The sequence below is a fragment of the Nothobranchius furzeri genome, chromosome 16 (genome assembly GCF_043380555.1).
Source record: "Nothobranchius furzeri strain GRZ-AD chromosome 16, NfurGRZ-RIMD1, whole genome shotgun sequence".
Taxonomy (NCBI): domain Eukaryota; kingdom Metazoa; phylum Chordata; class Actinopteri; order Cyprinodontiformes; family Nothobranchiidae; genus Nothobranchius; species Nothobranchius furzeri.
Genome location: NC_091756.1, coordinates 4,966,007 through 4,985,307, shown reverse-complemented (window position 1 = coordinate 4,985,307; position 19,301 = coordinate 4,966,007). Strand labels below are relative to the sequence as shown.

At 43.3% G+C, this 19,301-nt stretch overlaps 1 protein-coding gene across 3 annotated transcripts in view; it reads left to right on the top strand.

Annotated features, from left to right (window-relative positions):
• The window catches only part of jmjd1cb (jumonji domain containing 1Cb), a 173,811-nt gene extending 162,385 nt beyond the window's left edge, over positions 1-11,426 (top strand). For all 3 annotated transcript variants that reach the window (XM_015976266.3, XM_070545366.1, XM_070545367.1), the window contains one exon: positions 11,101-11,426. In XM_015976266.3, the coding sequence (XP_015831752.3) occupies positions 11,101-11,193 (93 nt within the window). In that variant the 3' untranslated portion in view covers positions 11,194-11,426. The remainder of the gene's footprint in view (positions 1-11,100) is intronic.
• Positions 11,427-19,301: the final 7,875 nt, after the last annotated feature.

The following is a 19,301-nucleotide window of genomic DNA, read 5'->3' as shown; positions in this document are numbered from 1 at the left end:
CTAGTTGGGATGCTGCCCCCGCGACCCGGACCCAGATAAGCGGAGGAAGACAACGACGACGACACTTCTGAGATCAGACATACATACATAGACACATGACAAGAATTGGTGACTGTGGTCATTTGCAACATGAGTCGTGCTACTGTTATAGATCAAGAGGGTTTATATGAGGATAGTCAGGGGTAGGGGAAAAAAGGCACTTCAGAGTTCCCCTCCACACAGAGGGCAGCTTTGCTATGCAAAAAAAACACCTCAGACAGATATGCACACAGACTTCAGACATTACACAACATAAGTGTCCACTAGGTGGGGAGGTAGGGTTGGGACTCTCCTTACTTCAGTGCATGCAGCCGCATGGGGCAGCACTCGTCACCTCCGTTTAGACAGGGGAGGGAGATAATGGGTTAGAGAGCACAGTGACTCCCAGATACGGTTTCATGGCCTTCACCGGTCACTGCCCCGCCCAGGCTGGGATAGGGAGAAGAGTTACTATAGCGACGGCAACATTCCACATTTGTTCGGGGGGGGGGGGGGGTTACACTTTAGCCTCACAGGCTCCAAGGGCACCAGATTCAGATAAGAATTGTTTTGGGGACAGACAGATACTTTCCTCTCTGCCTTAGAGTTCTGTTGGTCTTCAACCCCTTTTGTGTTTGTCTCCGTTTCTCTCTGGACACAAATAAAATAAATAGAAAAAAATGCATTTATTATCAAATAAGAAGTTTGCTGACTGGGCAGTCAAATAGCTAATATTAAAGCGCAAAATATGTTTTGTGTGAAATCTTAATATACTTAATTTGATTTAACAGAATAATTAATCTGGTTAATAAACTGACTTTAATATCTTTTATCTTTACGCTAAAGCAGAGCCTCAGAGCTGTCGATGGTCGCTGACTGCTGACGTGTGGACCAGCCGTGCTACAGAGGCGTACCTCGGTGTGTCCTGCTATTTCCTGAGTTTAGATTGGAAGATGAAGCGCTTCAACCGTGCCACCATGCCTCTTGTGAACATCAGTCAATTTTGTGTACAGTTTATTTTTGGTTTTAGTTGCCTTCCTCCATTTGATTGTAGCAGTTGTATTAACAGGTTACAAAGTTAATTAAAAGTGTTTTGATAAGCTTTCGTCTTGTCTTTATTATTTGATGGAACACAGCTGGACCCAGGGGCGACCAGCCCCACCAGGCACCCAACAGAGCCCAGAGACCAATATTTCCTACTCCATATACGTGGAGGACACCCACTCTGACAGATTTAGATGCTACGCTGGTGCTGCAGTTAAAAAAACAAAACTGCATTCCACTATAATAGATGATGGCGTACACTTCTACGATGCAGAATCGTCTTATGTCCGCATCTTGATGCATTGATTATTTTCCTCAGTTCAACTCCGCACAAGTGGCGAAAACGCGCACACTCATTACAAGCTCGCTCTGGTTTTGGTTTTATACGAGCCACAGATCTAAGTTATGTGTTTTATTTATGAAAACTTTGTAGAATCTAGTCGCATTAATGAGCGCCAACGGAGCCAAGCTCTGGTGTCACTTTGAGAGTTAACATGATGAGTAGTTCCAGTCTAAGGGGGACGGCAGGCGGAACCAGGACTCAACTGGGGAAATTTCTGGTGGGCCAGTCTGGTCGGTGTTTTTATTCGTCATTTTCTTTTTTTCTCAACACCCACACTTTAAAGATTCTTGCTACGCCCATGCGTAGATCCAATGATAAATCGAGAACTTCCCCCCGGCTCAGATCTCTCTTCACCTCGACAGACCATTGCATAGCCTGCATTACTGCAGACACAGCACAAATCTGCCTGTTGATCCTGCACTCCTCCTTTCCCTCACTTGTGAACAAGATAGGAGATATTTGCGTAACATTACCGTAATGTGTTGTATACCACTGGAAAGCGTAGAGTCTCAGCTTTCAGAATCCGTTGAAATTACGTTGATTGCGTAAACGATTGAAGACTTATGTTAGTTCAAAGTATGGAAGCCATCATTCCGCATTCCTGAGAAGTCCCTACACCACCCGTACCAGCTCAAACTCACGCCATCCAGCCCGACCAAACCCCGACCGTGCTGACGCTAACGTGTAAGTGCGAACCTCTACATACCAGGAACCCGTAGATCAGCTCCGATATGACCCGTCTGGTCTGAGATACCTCCAGGTGACAGCCGGAAGCTGGAATGCTTGTTTTGCATCTGAGGCTGTTTGGCAAGGCCGGATTATAATATGGGCAAACTGGGCACAGGCCCAGGGGCCCACAGCCAAAAGGGGGCCCACGCGAGCAGCAGTCTTTTTTTCTTTCTTTCTTTCTTTCTTTCTTTCTTTCTTTCTTTCTTTCTTTCTTTCTTTCTTTCTTTCTTTCTTTCGCAGCAGTCTTAATGTTGGAGAAAGAAGTTGACAAGTAATTAAACTTGCGCCCACATTTTCAAAGTTAAACACTTTTTTTTAACAACGGTAATTTCTGTATCTTGCTTCAGCTCTCTCCCCCTCCCCCTGCACAGCGGCTGCAAACTCACTGATGCGCCTGCAGCCTCTCAGAGTTCCTGCTGCTCTAAACATTGAAAGAATCATTTAATTTTCTGTTCCTCACTTCTGATTACCTTCAGTGGTGTCTGTTTGTTGCATCCACCAGGTACAAAAACTAACTTGTTTTTATTTGACTATTTTTCTGTCCTGCCTGTTTATTATCTTCCTGCATCTCCTCTCAATCCTAAAGAAAAACTGCTACCTGGCTTCATATTTTCACCTCATGAGTTACCTTTGAACTGCAGTTCTAAAATATCTACCGACCGCAAATATAGCAGAGTGTGCGCCGCGCGCCGGCCGCACCACTGCAGTCAAATCACCGGAGGATGAAACGGGCGATGCGCTCGCTCTGCAGTAACGAAACGCATCAGACACAAATAAAAGACAGAAGACATGAAAAGATATGAGCTGACATGAACGATCGCATGTAAAATTTGTTTTTGAGGTGGCGACACTTCGATAACATTACTGCGGCTGTGCTCAGGACGCAGCTGTCTGGAGCGCGTCAACGATCAGAGCTCTGTGCCTCTCCGTTCAAAATAATCCCCAGAGAGTCCACATAGATGATGTAATATAAGCAATACCAGGATCGTTTTCAGGCTAAAAAAATGTCTACAGTCCATCTTCCTTAGTGTGTTTGTGGCCCTGCGGATTTTTCTAACTCTACCAGTTACAAATTGTGAAGGGGAACGATCATTTTCACAAATGGCAAGAATAAAAAATGAACTGAGAACAAGTCAACAGAGCCTCAGTGCACTGTCACTGATGGCTGTTGAATCTCAGCTTGTCAGGAATCTGGACTTTGATTACATTGTAAACGAATTTACTAATAGAAAGCAGTTTTTCTGAAGGCAAGAGAGGAGACCAACAAGAGGAGACAACAAGAGGAGGAAGAAGCCAGGAGACGAGACAAGAGGAGGAAGGAGACAAGAGGAGGAAAGAGACAGGAGACAAGAGGAGGAAGGAAACAGGAGACAAGAGGATGAAGGAGACAGGAGACAAGAGGAGGAAGGAGACAGGAGACAAGAGGAGGAAGGAGATATATACATAGATATAGATGGATAGATCTCAGAGAAATCTCAACGCCCACACTTTAAAGATTCTTGCTACTCCCCTGCGTAGATCCAGTGGTAAATCGAGAAAGAGACAAAAGGAGGAAGGAGACAGGAGACAAGAGGAGGAAGGAAATAGGAGACAAGAGAAGGAATGAGACAGGAAACAAGAGGAGGAAGGAGACAGAACTCTATGCACATTGTGCTCAGGGGCCCCTGCAATGATAATCCGGCCCTGCTGTTTGGTGGCTCCTAAAAGAGCCGCTGTGTCTGAAATCACTCGCAAGCGTTGCAGAGCAATGTTTTGACCTCAGGTCAAAAGATAGGTTGGTCTCAAATGCTTGCTCACCGGCTTGACCAGACCAGGAGGTAGGTGGAGAACTAACTAGATCAGGAAGTAATTCCTATTTTCATTAACTTTGCTTATAAACTTAAACGTGTCAAATTCTGATTTGTCTAAGAGGGCCTCCAAAGTCCAAAGATACCTCAGAAATCACGCCTTCACTCAGATGTTCAGAGAGGGTAACTCTTAGTGTGAAGTGCAAATGTTATAACAGTCATGTGAAATGAATGTAAAAACCTTAGTATTAATCTTAATATGTATGAGTATCCTGATGAACTTGTTAACAAATACTGATCTGGTGTAGTTTAAGATCTGAAAAGAATCACTGCAAGAAAAATACTCCTTTTAACACATCATTGCTTAATGCACACATTATTCAAACACTTTGGGATTTAACGAGATGATTATATGACACTTATGCAATTATTACGTTTCAAAAAGTAATTTATGACTCAAGGAAGATGAAATTTATTCAGAGTGAAAGTGCAGAAAAGTCTCGCCTTTTGCATGAGACTTTGAGCAAAGATAATATGACTCCCTTGTTAGGTAACAAGGTCTTGTGCAGTGCTTTCCTGTTTCGAGGCCAGACAGATGCAGCGTAATTTAAAAAGTAAATTTCTGGTCGTTTTTATGTAAACTTGACCTTTGGGTACGCTACAGTAGCATAAATAAAGAGTGGCAGAACCAATAATTGAGAATGCAGCGCAGCCTCGGGTCAAAATACAACACGTGACGTATTTGCCTCCTCTTGTCAGCCACTAGTGCCATCGGATAAGAGAAATACTCCGGAAAGAGACTAAGTGAAGCATTAATGAAGGCTATTTTTATACTCCCATTTTGTGCCTTTACTGTTTGCACTGTAGCTTTTCTCTGTTATTGCTTAGAAAAAAACAAAATAAAGTATAATATAAATAAAATTTAATAATTAACAATAAGAACAAAACCTTTATGTAGTTTGTTGTCCTCTCTTAAAAAAAAAAAATATATATATATATATATATATATATATATATATATAGATTTCAACAAAAGTATTGTTAAGGCACCGCAATCAAAACCCTGGTTAAAGTAATAGTGTCAAGAAATATCTACTGGTCCCCAGCCTTACTGACGCTGTTATATTTAAACATGTGCTTTATGTTACCTAGCTACCCTTTCTGTGAAAGCTCAAACCGCTCTGTGACTTTTCTCTGTGTGTTTTGGCAAAACATAATGAAACAGAAAGATAAATAAATGAACACAAGTTCAAGGATTTTCTTTTTTGCCAGTAAGCCAATGAAATGCGTACAAAATTACTACATATGTGGTTTTGAAAAGGTCTTAAAAAGTCTTTAATTTTACTTCATGAAACCTGTAGGGACCCTGTTTACAGTAGTATGATATGGAACCTTTAATGTAGGACAAGAATAAAAAAAATTAAAGCTGCAAGCAGCGTTGTTCGGCCCTCGCAGCTCCACGCCGCTCCGGCCTGGCCGGCAGTCTGGTGCACCCGGGCACGTCCGCTGAACAGAAACATCAACCACCCTGAGGCCCGAGCAGTGAAAGCGCTGCGAAGGCCTATTGTATCTGCTCAGTTTATTTTTCTTCCGCCAAGTAAATTGGCTTTTTGGAGGCCTTAACATAAAACGAAAACATGTCACACATGCACACATGTCAGGCGTGATTTAATATTTTGTATTTTAAAGGTCCCAAATAAATTGCAATAAAATTAGCTCCACAACGCCCCCTAGAAAGTGAAAAATACCCCCCTCCATAAACCTTAGTTTGTCGTACAGTTATGAAATTTTGTACACTTGTAGTACTCAACAGATCGCACAGAAAAGCCTCTTGCAACCTTGGTCAACATCAAACAGGAAGTCAACCATTTTGGTTTGAAGTTGTAATTTTGACCCCGTTTTGGCCGTTTCTAGGGCCCGCTTCTGATTGATTTACTCGATCATTTTTCGCACGATCGTCTCAAAGTTTATGGTAAATTGCTCAGAAGGGATGGGCGATCAAATAGAAAAAATAAAACTGACTTGTCGTATATGCTGAGGGGGCGTGGCCAGGCCTCGAAGTTCGACTACTCGCCCAAAAAAAAATAAATGGCTATAACTTCATACTCGAATAGTAACAAAAATTTCTGTGGTCATTCAACATCCAGCCACAAACTAAACTGAATGGTCGGATGATGACATCACATAAGCCCCGCCCCCTTGGGACCAAAACGGTCAAGTTTAACTGTGACGTGCATTTCACTTAATCACCACAAATTTGTAGCTGGTAACTCAAGACAAGTGGTTGTTTCTTGGCGTCACTTTATGGGAGTTTTCAAAAGAGGGCGGGGCTGTGGCGGCACGGCGAAGCCAGGTCTACCGCCGTGGCCTTACGTTTGCCTCCCATTTCGTCATTTCTAAAGATATCACCACAAAACTTCTGGTGAGTGATCCTAGTCCGGCCCCCCAAAAAATCTGATGTGAAAATCCGGTGGGCGTGGCCTATTTTCTTAAATAGCGCCCCCTAGGACCATTAAAATTGTCAGCCCCAAGCTTTGACTGAGGAATACGAAATTTGGTACACTAATTTAGTGTCTCAGGACCTACAAAAAAGTCTCTTGGAGCCCAGCGCAAAGTCGCACAGGAGGTCAGCCATTTTGGTCCAGGTACTCAATGTAGTGGTTTTTGCACACGTTGTTTGGAGAATGATGCCCCGTCGCCCTTTTCACCGATCACCTTCAAACTTCTGCTATATACTCTTAAGCTATAAGGGAAACAATTCAACTGTTGGATTTTTCAAAAGTTCGAAAGGTGTGGGCGTGGCTAAAGCCTCAAACTTTGACCTTTCGCCACGCCACTCTTTTTCACAGCTCCCTATTGGACTCCTTTCACCCAATCACCAGCAATCTCTGGCAAATAGCAGTATACAAGTTGAGGTAACTTGATGTCCAGTATTGGCAGGTTTCAAAAAAAGGTGGGGTTTTGGGAGCATGGCAAAATTCGCCATCACGCCATGGAAATACGTTTGACTCTCATTTCCTCAGTTATAATGATATTGCCACAAAATCTCTGGTGAGTGATCCTAGTCTGATCCCCAATAGAAATGAATGTGATAGTTTGTTGGGCGTGGCCTATTTTCTGAAATGGCACCCCTAGAACCATTAAAACTGTCAGCCCCAAGCCGTGCTTTAATTAAGAACTACGAAATTTGGTACACTAATGTAGTGCCTTGGGACTTAAAAAAAAGACTCTTGGAGCCAAGAACAGTGTCGCACAGGAAGTCGACCATTTTGGTCCAAGTACTCTATTTAGTGGTATTCGCACACGTCGTTTGGAAAGTGATGCCCCATCGCCCTTTTCGCCAATCGCCTTCAAACTTCTGCTATATATTCTTAAGACGTAGGGGAAAAAATTCAACCATCAGATTTGAATTAAGTATGAAAGTATGGGAGTGGCTAAGCCTCAAACTTTGACCTGTTGCCACGCCACTCTTTTTTTCACAGCTTCCTATTGGACTCCTTTCACACAATCACCAGCAATCTCTGGCAAATAGCCGCAGACAAGTTGAGGCCACTTGGTGTCCTGTATTGGCAGGTTTAGAAAAAAGTCTGGGCTTTGGGAGCATGGCGAAATTCGCCATCACACCATGGAAATACGTTTGCCTCTCATTTCCTCAGTTATCATGATATCGCTACGAATTCTCTGGTGAGTGATGCTAGTTGGACCACCAATAGAAATGGATGTGATAGGTTTGTGGGCATGGCCTATTTTCTGAAATATCACCCCCTAGGACCATTAAAACTGTCAGCCCCAAGCCATGCTTTGACTGAAGATTACATTTGGTACACTAATATAGTGTCTCAGGGCCTACAAAAAAGTCTCTTGGAGCCAAGCGCAAAGTCGCACAGGACGTAGGCCATTTTGGTCCAAGTACTCAATTTAGTTACCCTGGCAAGCCAGACTAAATAAAGTGTGTTTAGTCTGGCCACGCTCCATTGACGGCTCTCGGTTGTGGGGCGGGTACTACCGTTGTCTTTCAAATGATCTCCGCATTCCACTGGACAATGAATGTGACATACTCTTGTTTCACTCTGTTGCATCATCCCACCCACCAGGCATATAGAGTGCCCTGATTGGCCCACAAAGCGGATAAAGCTCTGTGATTTGTTCACTAAGCAGATAGAGCACTATGATTGGCCCACCATTATGGACCAATCACAGCTCTTTATGTGTTTGAAACCCCTCTAGAGAGCTGTGATTGGCTAGCCAGAGTCCTGGTAGGAGCTGCAGAGGTTCCAGTGGAGCATGCCTAGACCAAACTTTGCAAAGCAAGAATTTGGTCTAGTTCACTAGGCTACAATTTAGTGGTTTTTGCACACGTAGTTTGGAGAGTGATGCCCCATTGCCCTTTTCACCAATCGCCTTCACACTTCTGCTATATACTTTTAAGACATAGGGGAAAAAATGCAACCGTCGGATTGTTCAAAAGTTGAAAGATGTGGGCGTGGCTAAGCCTCAAACTTTGACCTTTCGCCATTACATTACTTGATGTAATAACTCCCATGTGCATGATCAGATCCATATCAAACTTTGTCTGTGTGATCACTGACCACATCTCAAGACAATGACAATGTGGACACCTGACATCACCTAAGCCCCGCCCCCTGACAACAGGAAGTCGATTGTTTTATGGTGAAATGCCCATATTTGCCCCCTCTAATTTAGTCAACATGACACTATAGTCATGCACTGTCTTCATGATGCTGTAATGACCATTCAGATCTGACAGCTTTCCTGATAGAGAGGGGCTTTGATGCCATGGCGAATTCTGGCGTGACGCAGTGACCTCACGTTTGACTGTAACTTCCACAAACAGCCTCCGATCTGCACGAGACTGAACATGGCAATCAACAATCATGCCCTTTAGCCAACGAGGCACAAACGGTTGGTGAACGTTGTATAATATCACCACAGCGCCCCTACATACCTTTAAAACTGTAATAACTCGTACAGACGAGGTCACAACTGCACCAAACTTGCTATATGTCATCACACATAGGCACCCAACACAATCCTGTGGTCATTGGTTGAAAACGCTTTAGCTCCGCCCCCTCACAGATATTAGGCCCTGAATAACACCTGCATGATGCAATTCACACCAAAATGCACACAAATGATTGTTGTCAACCTACTAACTACTTCATGGAATATTTCCTAAATTTGGGACAGCGCCCCTAGATACAATAAAACCTTTGTAACTTCTGCAAAAAAGCTCCAAACTATATCAAACTTTGTGGGAGTCATCACACAACTGCAATCAACACATGCATGTGTTCACTTGTTCAAATCACTAACTTCGCCCACTTACAGCTTTTTGTCTCTAGATGACCCATGCAACGTTTGATTAATGCCAAATTAACAGAAAACCATCCTTGATGACCAAAGATGACCTCTATGGGATTTAGTTGTAAATGGTCACAGCTCCCCCTAGATGGGTTCAAACTTTATTAGCTTCTAAAGACAAGGTTACAATGGCATTAAACTTGGCTTGTGTTATCACGTGACTGCACCAAACACATTGATGTGGTTGTTGGTTCAAACCCCTGTAGCTCCACCTTCTTTCGGCTCTCTGGCTCTAGATAACACACACAACGTCTGATTAATGGCAAAATAACAGAAAACCATCTTTGTCAACCAAAGCTAACCTCAATGGGATTTTTCTGTAGTTGGTCACAGCACCCCCCAGATAACTTTAACCTTCAATGACTTCAAAAAATGTATAAAAGAACATAAAACGTAAAAAGAATAGCATTAAACTTGGTCTGTGTCATCACACCACTAGTGTGGTAAAGATAGCGTATCCCCTAGTTGTTAGATGTGTAATTTAATGGTGGGCTCAGAGAAGATGCTGAGTCAGGGTGATATGCGGACGAGGAGACCGTTCGCAGTTTCTGGTGTCGGGGTGGTCGATGTTTATGTTCAGCAGACGTGCCCGGATGCACTAAACTGCTGGCCAGGCTGGAGCGGCGTGGAGCTGCGAGGGCCAAACGATGCTGCTTGCAGCTTTAATTGTGCATTCAATCTGCTCATTTATTTTTGTGTATAATTTTTCAAGACAGCTTGAAGGGATTTAACTTGTCAGCATTTTACTGGGGGGAAATTTTTGAATACATCTGTTGTATATCAGAATTCAGTTAAAAGATATAGAGATATAAGTTTTGGTCCATAGGGCCCAGCCCTAGCGCTGTGTGATAACACACAGGCATGCTACTCTACGAGCAGCTAGCCAGCAGGGCCTGCCAGCGATACGGCTCATTGACAATTTGATGCAAGGATGCGTAGACATGAGAAAGCGTGAGTGACTAAGCATTTGACAGGTGAGAGGAAAACTCTTATGTGAGTTGAAGGGTGAGTGGATGATTGGTGATCGAGCAGGACGTGCTCACTACCACCTGACATAATTAAAAACATGGGGAGGGCAAACAAAACATATTAGCTGTACTTACAAGTGCAATAGCATCATTGCAAGGTCTGCATTCAATTTGAATCCTAAAGCTCTGACCTTCAAAAAATTCTTATTTTACTCAATTTTTTTTCCTCATATCAAATGATGTTTTCTTTGTTCCTTTGAGGCTTTGCCGTGATAAGCACATTGCAATAAATGCTAACCATCTCTAGCTCGTCTATTCTGAGGTGTAAACATAGATTGCCGTAAAGCATTACTGCTTCTTGTGAGACGTTGTGACTTCAGGTCACCGGTCCAAAGTGACAAAAGTTCCAAATTTGGTATTCTGGCCACAAGGAGCGGAGGGGGCAGAAAGACTCTGCATTCACCCTGGTTGAGGTCATTTTAGCATCTACTGGCTCAAGAAAATGAAATGAAAAATTTTCTTGGTGTGCTTTTAATCAGAGTAAAAGTTAAACTTACTCATAATTGCCAGTTTGATCCCAGTTCCTCATTGTGCCTGTTGTGTCTTTAGGCAAGACACTTCCACCTGACTTTCCTATGTTGGTGGTTGTCAAAGGGGCCTATAGCACCAAATCACAGCCCCGTCTACCCCAGGGCAGCTGTGGCTATGATGTGTAAATGAATAATGGTTTTTCTGTGAAGTGCTCTGGGTGCCACCAAAGTGCTAAAAAATATTTATCTGTATGATTGTCTGACTTATTTTCTGATCATGATTGTTTTTTCCTCTCCAGGTGAAGAACATCTTGTACCACTGTGTAAAGGAGGCAGTGAGCTCCCTAAAGAGGAGCGCTTCTGACAAAGACGTAAAAGAGGAGAATTCATGACGATCATCTGGCTTCAGCCGTGCGCATAAACAAGCTTCTTGTGTGGTCAGGGCTGGTCACATGACCTGGTGTCAACCTCAAACATGTCACATATTCAAGTGGCCATCTAGAGGCATGGCCAACTCCATCATCACCACTAGCCTTCAGTGCCGAGAAGAGACGCAGGAACTGAGGAGCTGAAGCTTCATCTGCTTGCAGCTGGCAGCAGGACCAGACAGAGCTCATGTCTGCTTCTGTTTGAGCTCCTGTTGTGGGGAGGGCAAAGGCCAACATGCCTGTCAGTGGCAGCAAGCCACAATAGAAAAATTCTGCTAATCACAACATCACCAGCAGCATCAATGTCAAACATGACATCTCTGATGTCTGACATCATAAGGAACAAAACAACTCAAGAACTCATGAACAGTGAAAAGAAAACCCAGAAATCTCAGATGGCTCAGTCTGCAGCCTCTGCTGCTGCTTCATTAGTTCTTTCCTTGGTGTGAAATACTTCTCCTTCTTGTTTCCAGGTGTTACTGTTTGTGAGTTTATACTCTCTCTCTCTCTCTCTCTCTCTCTCATTCTCTTTCTCAAACATTAGTTTCCTCTGTGGAGATGTATTTAAGTAAAGCAGTGTGATCATGGAGAGAGAAACAAGCATTAATGGAAATGTCTGTTGCAAGATCAGTTATTTTCTTTTACTTTGTGGTATTCTGTTGGAATGTACTGTGATGGAGGACACACACACACACACCAGCAAATGCCTGTAACTTCAGGGAATGTGGATGCTCTCCAGTCCTGATGCCATAAATGTGTTTTCTGAAAAAGAACTGCCAAACTCTTAAGACCATAACGTTTATGTAAAGAGAAAACAAAAGACTTCATACACAATGTTTTATGGGAAAAAAAGAATTACTGTAAAATGTTGACGGTTACAAAAAGATGTTATTTATTTAAGAAAAGAATTGTCTTGCTTTTGATAAGATTTACTATTGTGAACTTTTAAAGTTTAACATTAAAATAAACTAACTATAAATTGTAAATACACACACACACACGCACACACAAATATGTGTACATACACATAACACACATATATATTTATGTATATGTGTGTGTACATATATATATACATATATATATATATATATGTGTATGCATATATATGTGTGTATATATATGTACACACACACATATATATATATGTATATATAAATATATATGTGTGTATATATATGTATATACACACATATGTATATATATGTACATGTATATATATATATATATATGTGTGTGTGTGTATATATATATACATATATATATACATTGTATGTATATATATGTATATACATATACATATGTATACATTACTGAAGTATTTTTTTTAAATATGGCTTGCTTACATTTTACAATATAAAGTGCAAGTGTTACATACTATGTACATTAAAGTTCAAAAGGATTTTACATTTTCCATTAAAATGGAATTTTATCAAATGACGAAGTTTTTTTTTCCTTTTTTTTTACTGGGACAGAAGTGTAAAAGGAGGAGAGAGGTGGGGAAGGGGGTTCACAAAAATAAACAATAAATGATGAGCAATAATCTACGTCTAAATCTGCTTAAAGAAAGAGAGAAAAGCACAAAAAAACAAAACCAATTTATCACTGTGCCAACAACATGAGAACTAACAATTTTTGTTGAGAAACACCCAGTAATAATTTATAGTGCATTTAGTGTGAACCACAGCCTCCAGGTGGAAGGTTAGGTGTGATGACGTGAGTGTGATGTTATCAGAACCCTCGTGTCTGGAGAAACCGAGTTCTGAGTGGGAGTTAATTTGGTCTGCTATAAACTATCATTGATGGTTTATAAAGCCACATCAGACGCAATCTGTTGAGTCTACATACCCTTATCGGAGACTCTTTTGGATACGAGATGTCTGGGAGTCCATGGACCCCGCGGTACTGAAGTCCGTAGAGAAACCGGAGTATGACCAGGTCAGTCCAGAGTTGTCTCCAGGTCACGACAAACAGGTGGACTTGTTTTGCGTCTATGGAAGGACTCTTAGGGAGTCGGAGCTGGTTCAGCTTTATTCTGAAGGAACCGTTTGCGGTGTCAGCTGTAGCGTACAACAGGTTTTGACAGCTTGTCAAAAGATGCGATGGGAGCAGAGTTTCCCTCCGATGGCCAGTCAGAGTTGGGCTCAACTGAATCACTCAGGAAGTGATGCTGTTTAAATAATGGCCATATTTTGGTTTACTGACAAATCAGAACTTGCCCTGTAAAGGGGTTTGCCAACAACTTCAGATACACACCTCCCTCAGATATAAAGATGCTGATTTTGTGGATAAGAAAATATATGTGCAGTGACGTTAATTATAACTTGCGTCATGGAGATATGGTGAGTGTGTCTTGTCCAGTCAGTGTGCTGATTAAATATATGGGTCATATATTTCATTTCATCCTTATTCATCTTTCAATGTAATATTAATTTCAACTTCAGTAATTTAATCAGAGATAAATCAAAACATTTCATTTAACCATAAGTAAATTTATTACATGTATTTCATTACATGATTAGTTACTCATATTGTTCATTTCATTATATGATTTAATTATGAAAGTTCATCCTTCAGTCTTAGATAAGAGGAAACTGGAGAGAGACCTTGGTCAAGCAACAGTATCTTTCTTGCAGATTAAAGGCACCAGTTAAGACTTATGTCTCCATATGGCCAGATACTCAAGAGGTCACTCTGTAGGTGGAAAATTGACCATTTCTGGAGGCTACACCAGGCCACCACAGACCTGCACCCAAAGACGTGTGGAAGATTGAGTTCCAAGCCCTACAGATCCATGGGTCACCCCGAAGCACAGGAACCCCAGCAAGACGGCCACCAGAGAAGCCCCAACCCCTCTCCCTAGAGGCACAGAGGATTATCCCGGGGGCCACAATCAGCATCCACCAGAGCCCTGGGAGATAACTGCAAGCCCCCAGGCCTGCCCATATTCGCCCACTTCCAAGCTGGCCAAGCTCAGAACACAACAGCCCAGGACCCAAGGGCGACCAACCCCTGCCAGGGACCCGACCAGGCAACCACCGGGAGCGACCCAAAAGGTCCCAAAAAAACTTCCTACCCCCAACACGAGAGCTGCAGATATGCATGCAGACAGAGGCACCTCCCACCATAGAAAAGGTGGCAGGGGAAGGGGTAGACGGAGATGCTGTTGCACCAAAAGATGTCCTATGGAGGGGAAGAGTCCAAGATCTCACCTGACATATACCGTCACACGCTCCTTCCCTCATGCTCACACATACACATATGACCTAAAGACATAAAAGAATGTACGTCATACAACCACTCATGCTCCCCATACACACTCTACTCACTCTGGCCCCGGTACTGCTGCACATAGGGCACAACTATTCCGCGACACCAGAGCTAGCCCCATTCTGCTGGGGTAATGATGAGCAGGTACCCCCACCCAACGTAGAGCAAAGCGACATACCACCGCAGCGCAGGCATCATCTGGCCTACACCAGCTGACACCACCACACAACCCCGCTTACCCCCAGAACCCCCAGTGTCTAGGTGCAGCTTAAAATTGCACCTGGGGTAAGGCTGAGAGATCCCACCAGGTCCTGCTGAGTGTGCTCACTTCCAAGGCCCTAAGTGAGCATTTGCATGGAATCATGTTGGTGGAAGTGTTTAATGTGCAAATTAAAATTGGGGTGCAAGCAGCCATGGGACTGCAGAAAGGGGAAGCATATCCACACCCCCTGACTTACCCACACCCCTATGTCTAGGCCCTATGTGCATGTTTGTGTGGTGATGTGAAGGAGCAAGAGGAGGAAAATGTCTGAGGATGGGGAGGAATGGTGGAAGCCAGCTCCCCAATAGGCACCCCCATTTCCAAAATCCACCCGAGACTCAAGTCTCCATCCGGGGTCCAAAGTAGCAGCATTGCAGAGCCCCACAAAGTCTGAGGCCACTTATCCAGCCTCACAGCAGAGAATCTACTCCCATCCCCACATTTGATCAACATCCAGACTACGAAAGACATGGACACCCAGGTAAAGTTGGATCCTCCTCCTCCCGGCCATCCTCATCCCTGAGATAAAGCAGAAGTGTTCTTGCCAGTACAGGGGGAACCAAGATTTACCCGTGGCCCTCAAGCCAGGGCCAGGCATTGCCGCATGCTCCCGCCTTCTTGCCGGCAGCATACAAGCCAGGACCCAATCCCCAGGCCAGCTCAGATGCCCATCTGGGGACGACCGTTCCCACACCCCTAGCCACCATGCCCTCACCCAGTCCCATCCAGGGGTGATACAGCTATCAGGCCACCGTCAAAACCTCCCAAGGCCCCACACACGGCCTCCAGATGCCCACCCAAGCGCCACCAGAGTGGGGCAGCAGTCGATGCATATGGCAGTCAGATCCATGTGAACCAAATTGGTTTCAATCAGGACATCATTCAGGTTTCTCTCAAAGGGACAGTCACAGCTCCTAAAATGTCCGCTTTAGATGATTTAATAAAACTGTACTTCAGACTTTCATTCAGCAACAAAGAAATACTTATGATTTTAGCACACAGCCTTAAGTGTTTGAACTGTAAAAAGAATTTGTTCAGGAGGAAGAATCAGTCAGTCTTGGAAGAAGTGCTAGCCAAGAAATGACCAGCAGACAGATGCAAGGCTATCATAACTTGGATTTGTGGTGTCACAAGAATACTATAAGACTCATATTAAAATTAGTTGACTCGCAAAGTGTGGAACTGAGACGAGCTAGACGGTTGAGAGGACCAAATGCACTTTGGCACGTGGACGGCTACTGATAAACTAAAACCCTATGGCGTTGCTATCAGTGGTTGTATAGTTGGTTTTAGTTGCTATGTTTTATGCATGGAGGCTTATACCACAAACAGTAACCCTAAATTGATTGCAAGATATTTTCTAAAAACAGTTTCAAGCATCAATGGATGTCCAGAAAGGATATGTGCTGACAGGCACAGAAAATGGTTGTGTGGTTTTGCCATAGAAAATCTGCAATTGTTTGACATTGGAGATTTTCTGGACAAAAACTTGATCCAATTCTGCTTTCTTAATCTTTTTCAGGTGAAAGTGTGTATTCGTGCTCTGCAAGGTCTCAGTTTCAAAGGTAGAAAATTTAAGTGTTCTGGTAGTTTGATTAAAATAATTAAAGGTCTTTAAGTAACAGTTTTATTTCCAAACCACTTTGATGGATTTTTTTTTATGCTGAGACACAACTTAACCTTTCTCAGCACATATGCATAGGGGTTTTAGTGCCAACTGGATGGATAGTTTGGAGTGCACTTGAGAAGTCAAAAAACCAGATTTTTACAGAACTTTTTTGCATCTCAAGGTGGGCCAGTGCCCAGTGCTGCAGGTAGATGAGAGTGTCCTCCACCCCTATGTTTCATTTATATGCAAACTGCAGTGGTTGTACATCCGGGCTCACGATGGAGCGTAGATGGGTGATGACGAGTCTCTCCATGGCCTTCATCAGGTTGGAGGTCAATGTGACTAGTCTGTAGTGGTCTGGTTCTCGGGGATGTAATGTTTTGGGAACTGGAACCACACAGGAGGTCTTCCACAGGATGGGTACCTGCTCCAGACGCAGGTTCAGGTTGAACTTGTGCGTGACCACTTCACAAAGCTGGTCAGAACAGTCTTTGAGCAGTCTGGGGCTGATCCTGTCTGGACCTGCTTCTTTCCTGGTCTTAAGCTGACTCAGTTCTCTCCTCACCTCATCACAGTTTCTTCCCCTCTGCTGTTGGACTCATGAACGACAGTCCTAGGTCTGCCCACTCCAGTCGCTTGACCCAGTCTCCTGACCCTGTGTTGTGTTTGTACCTGAACCGATCCACTCTGATTAGAACCTACACTGTCTTGTATGTAGCAGCCATTTCTCTAAGTATTGCCCCTTTTATATTATTATTTTATCATGATTATATTCTTACTTCCTATAATTTCCTATCTCTTATTTTTATCTTCCTCTTTTGGACCAAGTACCGCAGCAATTTCCTAATGTGATTCTTACACACATGGCGATGAGAGGGGGGACAGAGGGAGGATGTGGTGTTGTGGGGGGTTGATTGTGGGTCGAGAAGGTGTGGAGCAGTGCGACTTTAGCGGATGGGGGAGATAAGCTGACAGGTGGTGATGTCCGTTGCAGATGGGGTGGAGTTAAACCTGTTAGATTAAGCTCGTTGGCCCAGTTTTAATCCCTGTCGACTGTCCCACTGACCCCACTCCTCCCACCATATCTAGAGTTGTTTCTAAGACCACTCCACTCCTCGAGTTTGTTCTGCCTCAGCTGATTCTCCAACTTCTTCTTGTAGCTGGTTTTTATCTGATCTTGTGTTGTTATATCATCCTGTAAAGTTAGTTTTTCTCATTAAATTTAGCCGATCACAGTCTTTAATTTGGTTGATGTACGGCAAGCCACATGTAAACATTTATTCATATATGGAAAATACACTACAAGACATAATGCTATGAATTAGAAACATGTTTAAATGGTCAAAGTCATGAGTTGCTGCTAAAGACACTCAAAGGTTTTTTCAAGCTTTGAATCTTTAACCTGAGATGTTATCTCCCATTGTCAGATGAACTTTAGCACAGCGGGTAAGCAGATTTTAATTTTAAAGTTCATAAAAAGAGAAAACATGGAAAAACTGGAAATGTCTACTAGGTCAATGCAGAATTTTCTGAAGATGAATTTTACAAGCGTTTCACAGTTGCTACCAAGACGTTAGAATTGACTAAATAGTGTGAAAAGTAATTTTAACCTTGGTTTACGTCCATCAGAGTGCAGGCTAGAAAATTGCGCATGTTCCCAAAATGTTCTCCTGCTCACATAATACACCAACAGCAAGTTCTACCATTCCCTAATATAATAGTATAAATATAATTCCATAATCAGACAATACACCAGACTTGGTATGTCTCTTAGACCAGGGTTTCCCAAAGTGTGGTGCGCGCACCCCCGGGGGTGCGCGAGCTGCCGCTAGGGGGTGCGAGAGGTGAAAAGTGTAATGGCTGCGGAGCTCAGAGAAGTCTGTCATATGTCACCATTTGCGTAGCCAGAAACTCATTTGTGGGTGGGCCTAAGAAAATGTAAGTGGGCACAATAAATGTAATTGAAAACAAGTATATTTTTGCGCGTGTGTGTGTGTGTGTGTGTCCTCCGCTTGTGCCCTACCTTCATAAAAACAATGCGCCGAGCTTCGGCACTCTGGTCTGCACACGCCGATATGTTCCGTATTTGATCATTTTAACGGTGTTGGAGGAATCTGAAGGTGGTGAGTCATTCTGGCAGATTGTAATTAACACCTGTCTCATGCAGGTGTTCTGACATTGTAAACCTCACACACAGAACATTGTGGATGTAACAAAATAAAACAAGAAATGATTCCCATTCAGGCTATTAACAGCGTGCTGAAGATCTGAAGTTCAAAGTGCGTCTGTCAGAGATCAGACGTGTTCCAGCGGAACCACGGCTCACGGGTGCACATCTGGGCTGGGCAGAAGTTATTTTACAACATTGGTTTAAATAGCGCCAATAATGAGACGCGGTGACTGGTGCGGCTCATGGAGCTGTGCCGCGCGCACACACACTCAAACACACACACACACACACACACACACAGATTCAATAAGCGTGCACGCTGCGCAAACTCCGGCGCACCATCAGACTGAAGGCAGAAATGAGCGCTGCCTCACTGTGATAAAAACTTTTAAGAGGTTTTATAACATTTTTCATTCCAGGTCAAATTAAGATATTAGCTTCTATTGTGGTATGACGTATTAAAGTCGGGTCCGCTCCAGTGACTCCAAACCGGACCACATCTCATGTTACTGCAGCATTTGTTATTCCAGTCCGCATGGCAGTGGATCGCAGATTCAGCCACACCATAAAACAGCAATAAGTCGGTCTGAGGCAAAATAGCTTTTCCATGTTTTCCCCTGTAGACATTTGATTACCACAAGTAGGTGATCAGCTCAGGTTTACGCAGAGCAGAAGGAAGGAGAGCGCTCTGGCCGCACAGGTTAAACGTTCCTACTTTAAGAAAACCGTTAAATTGCATTGTTTATGTGCTACCTGGCCAC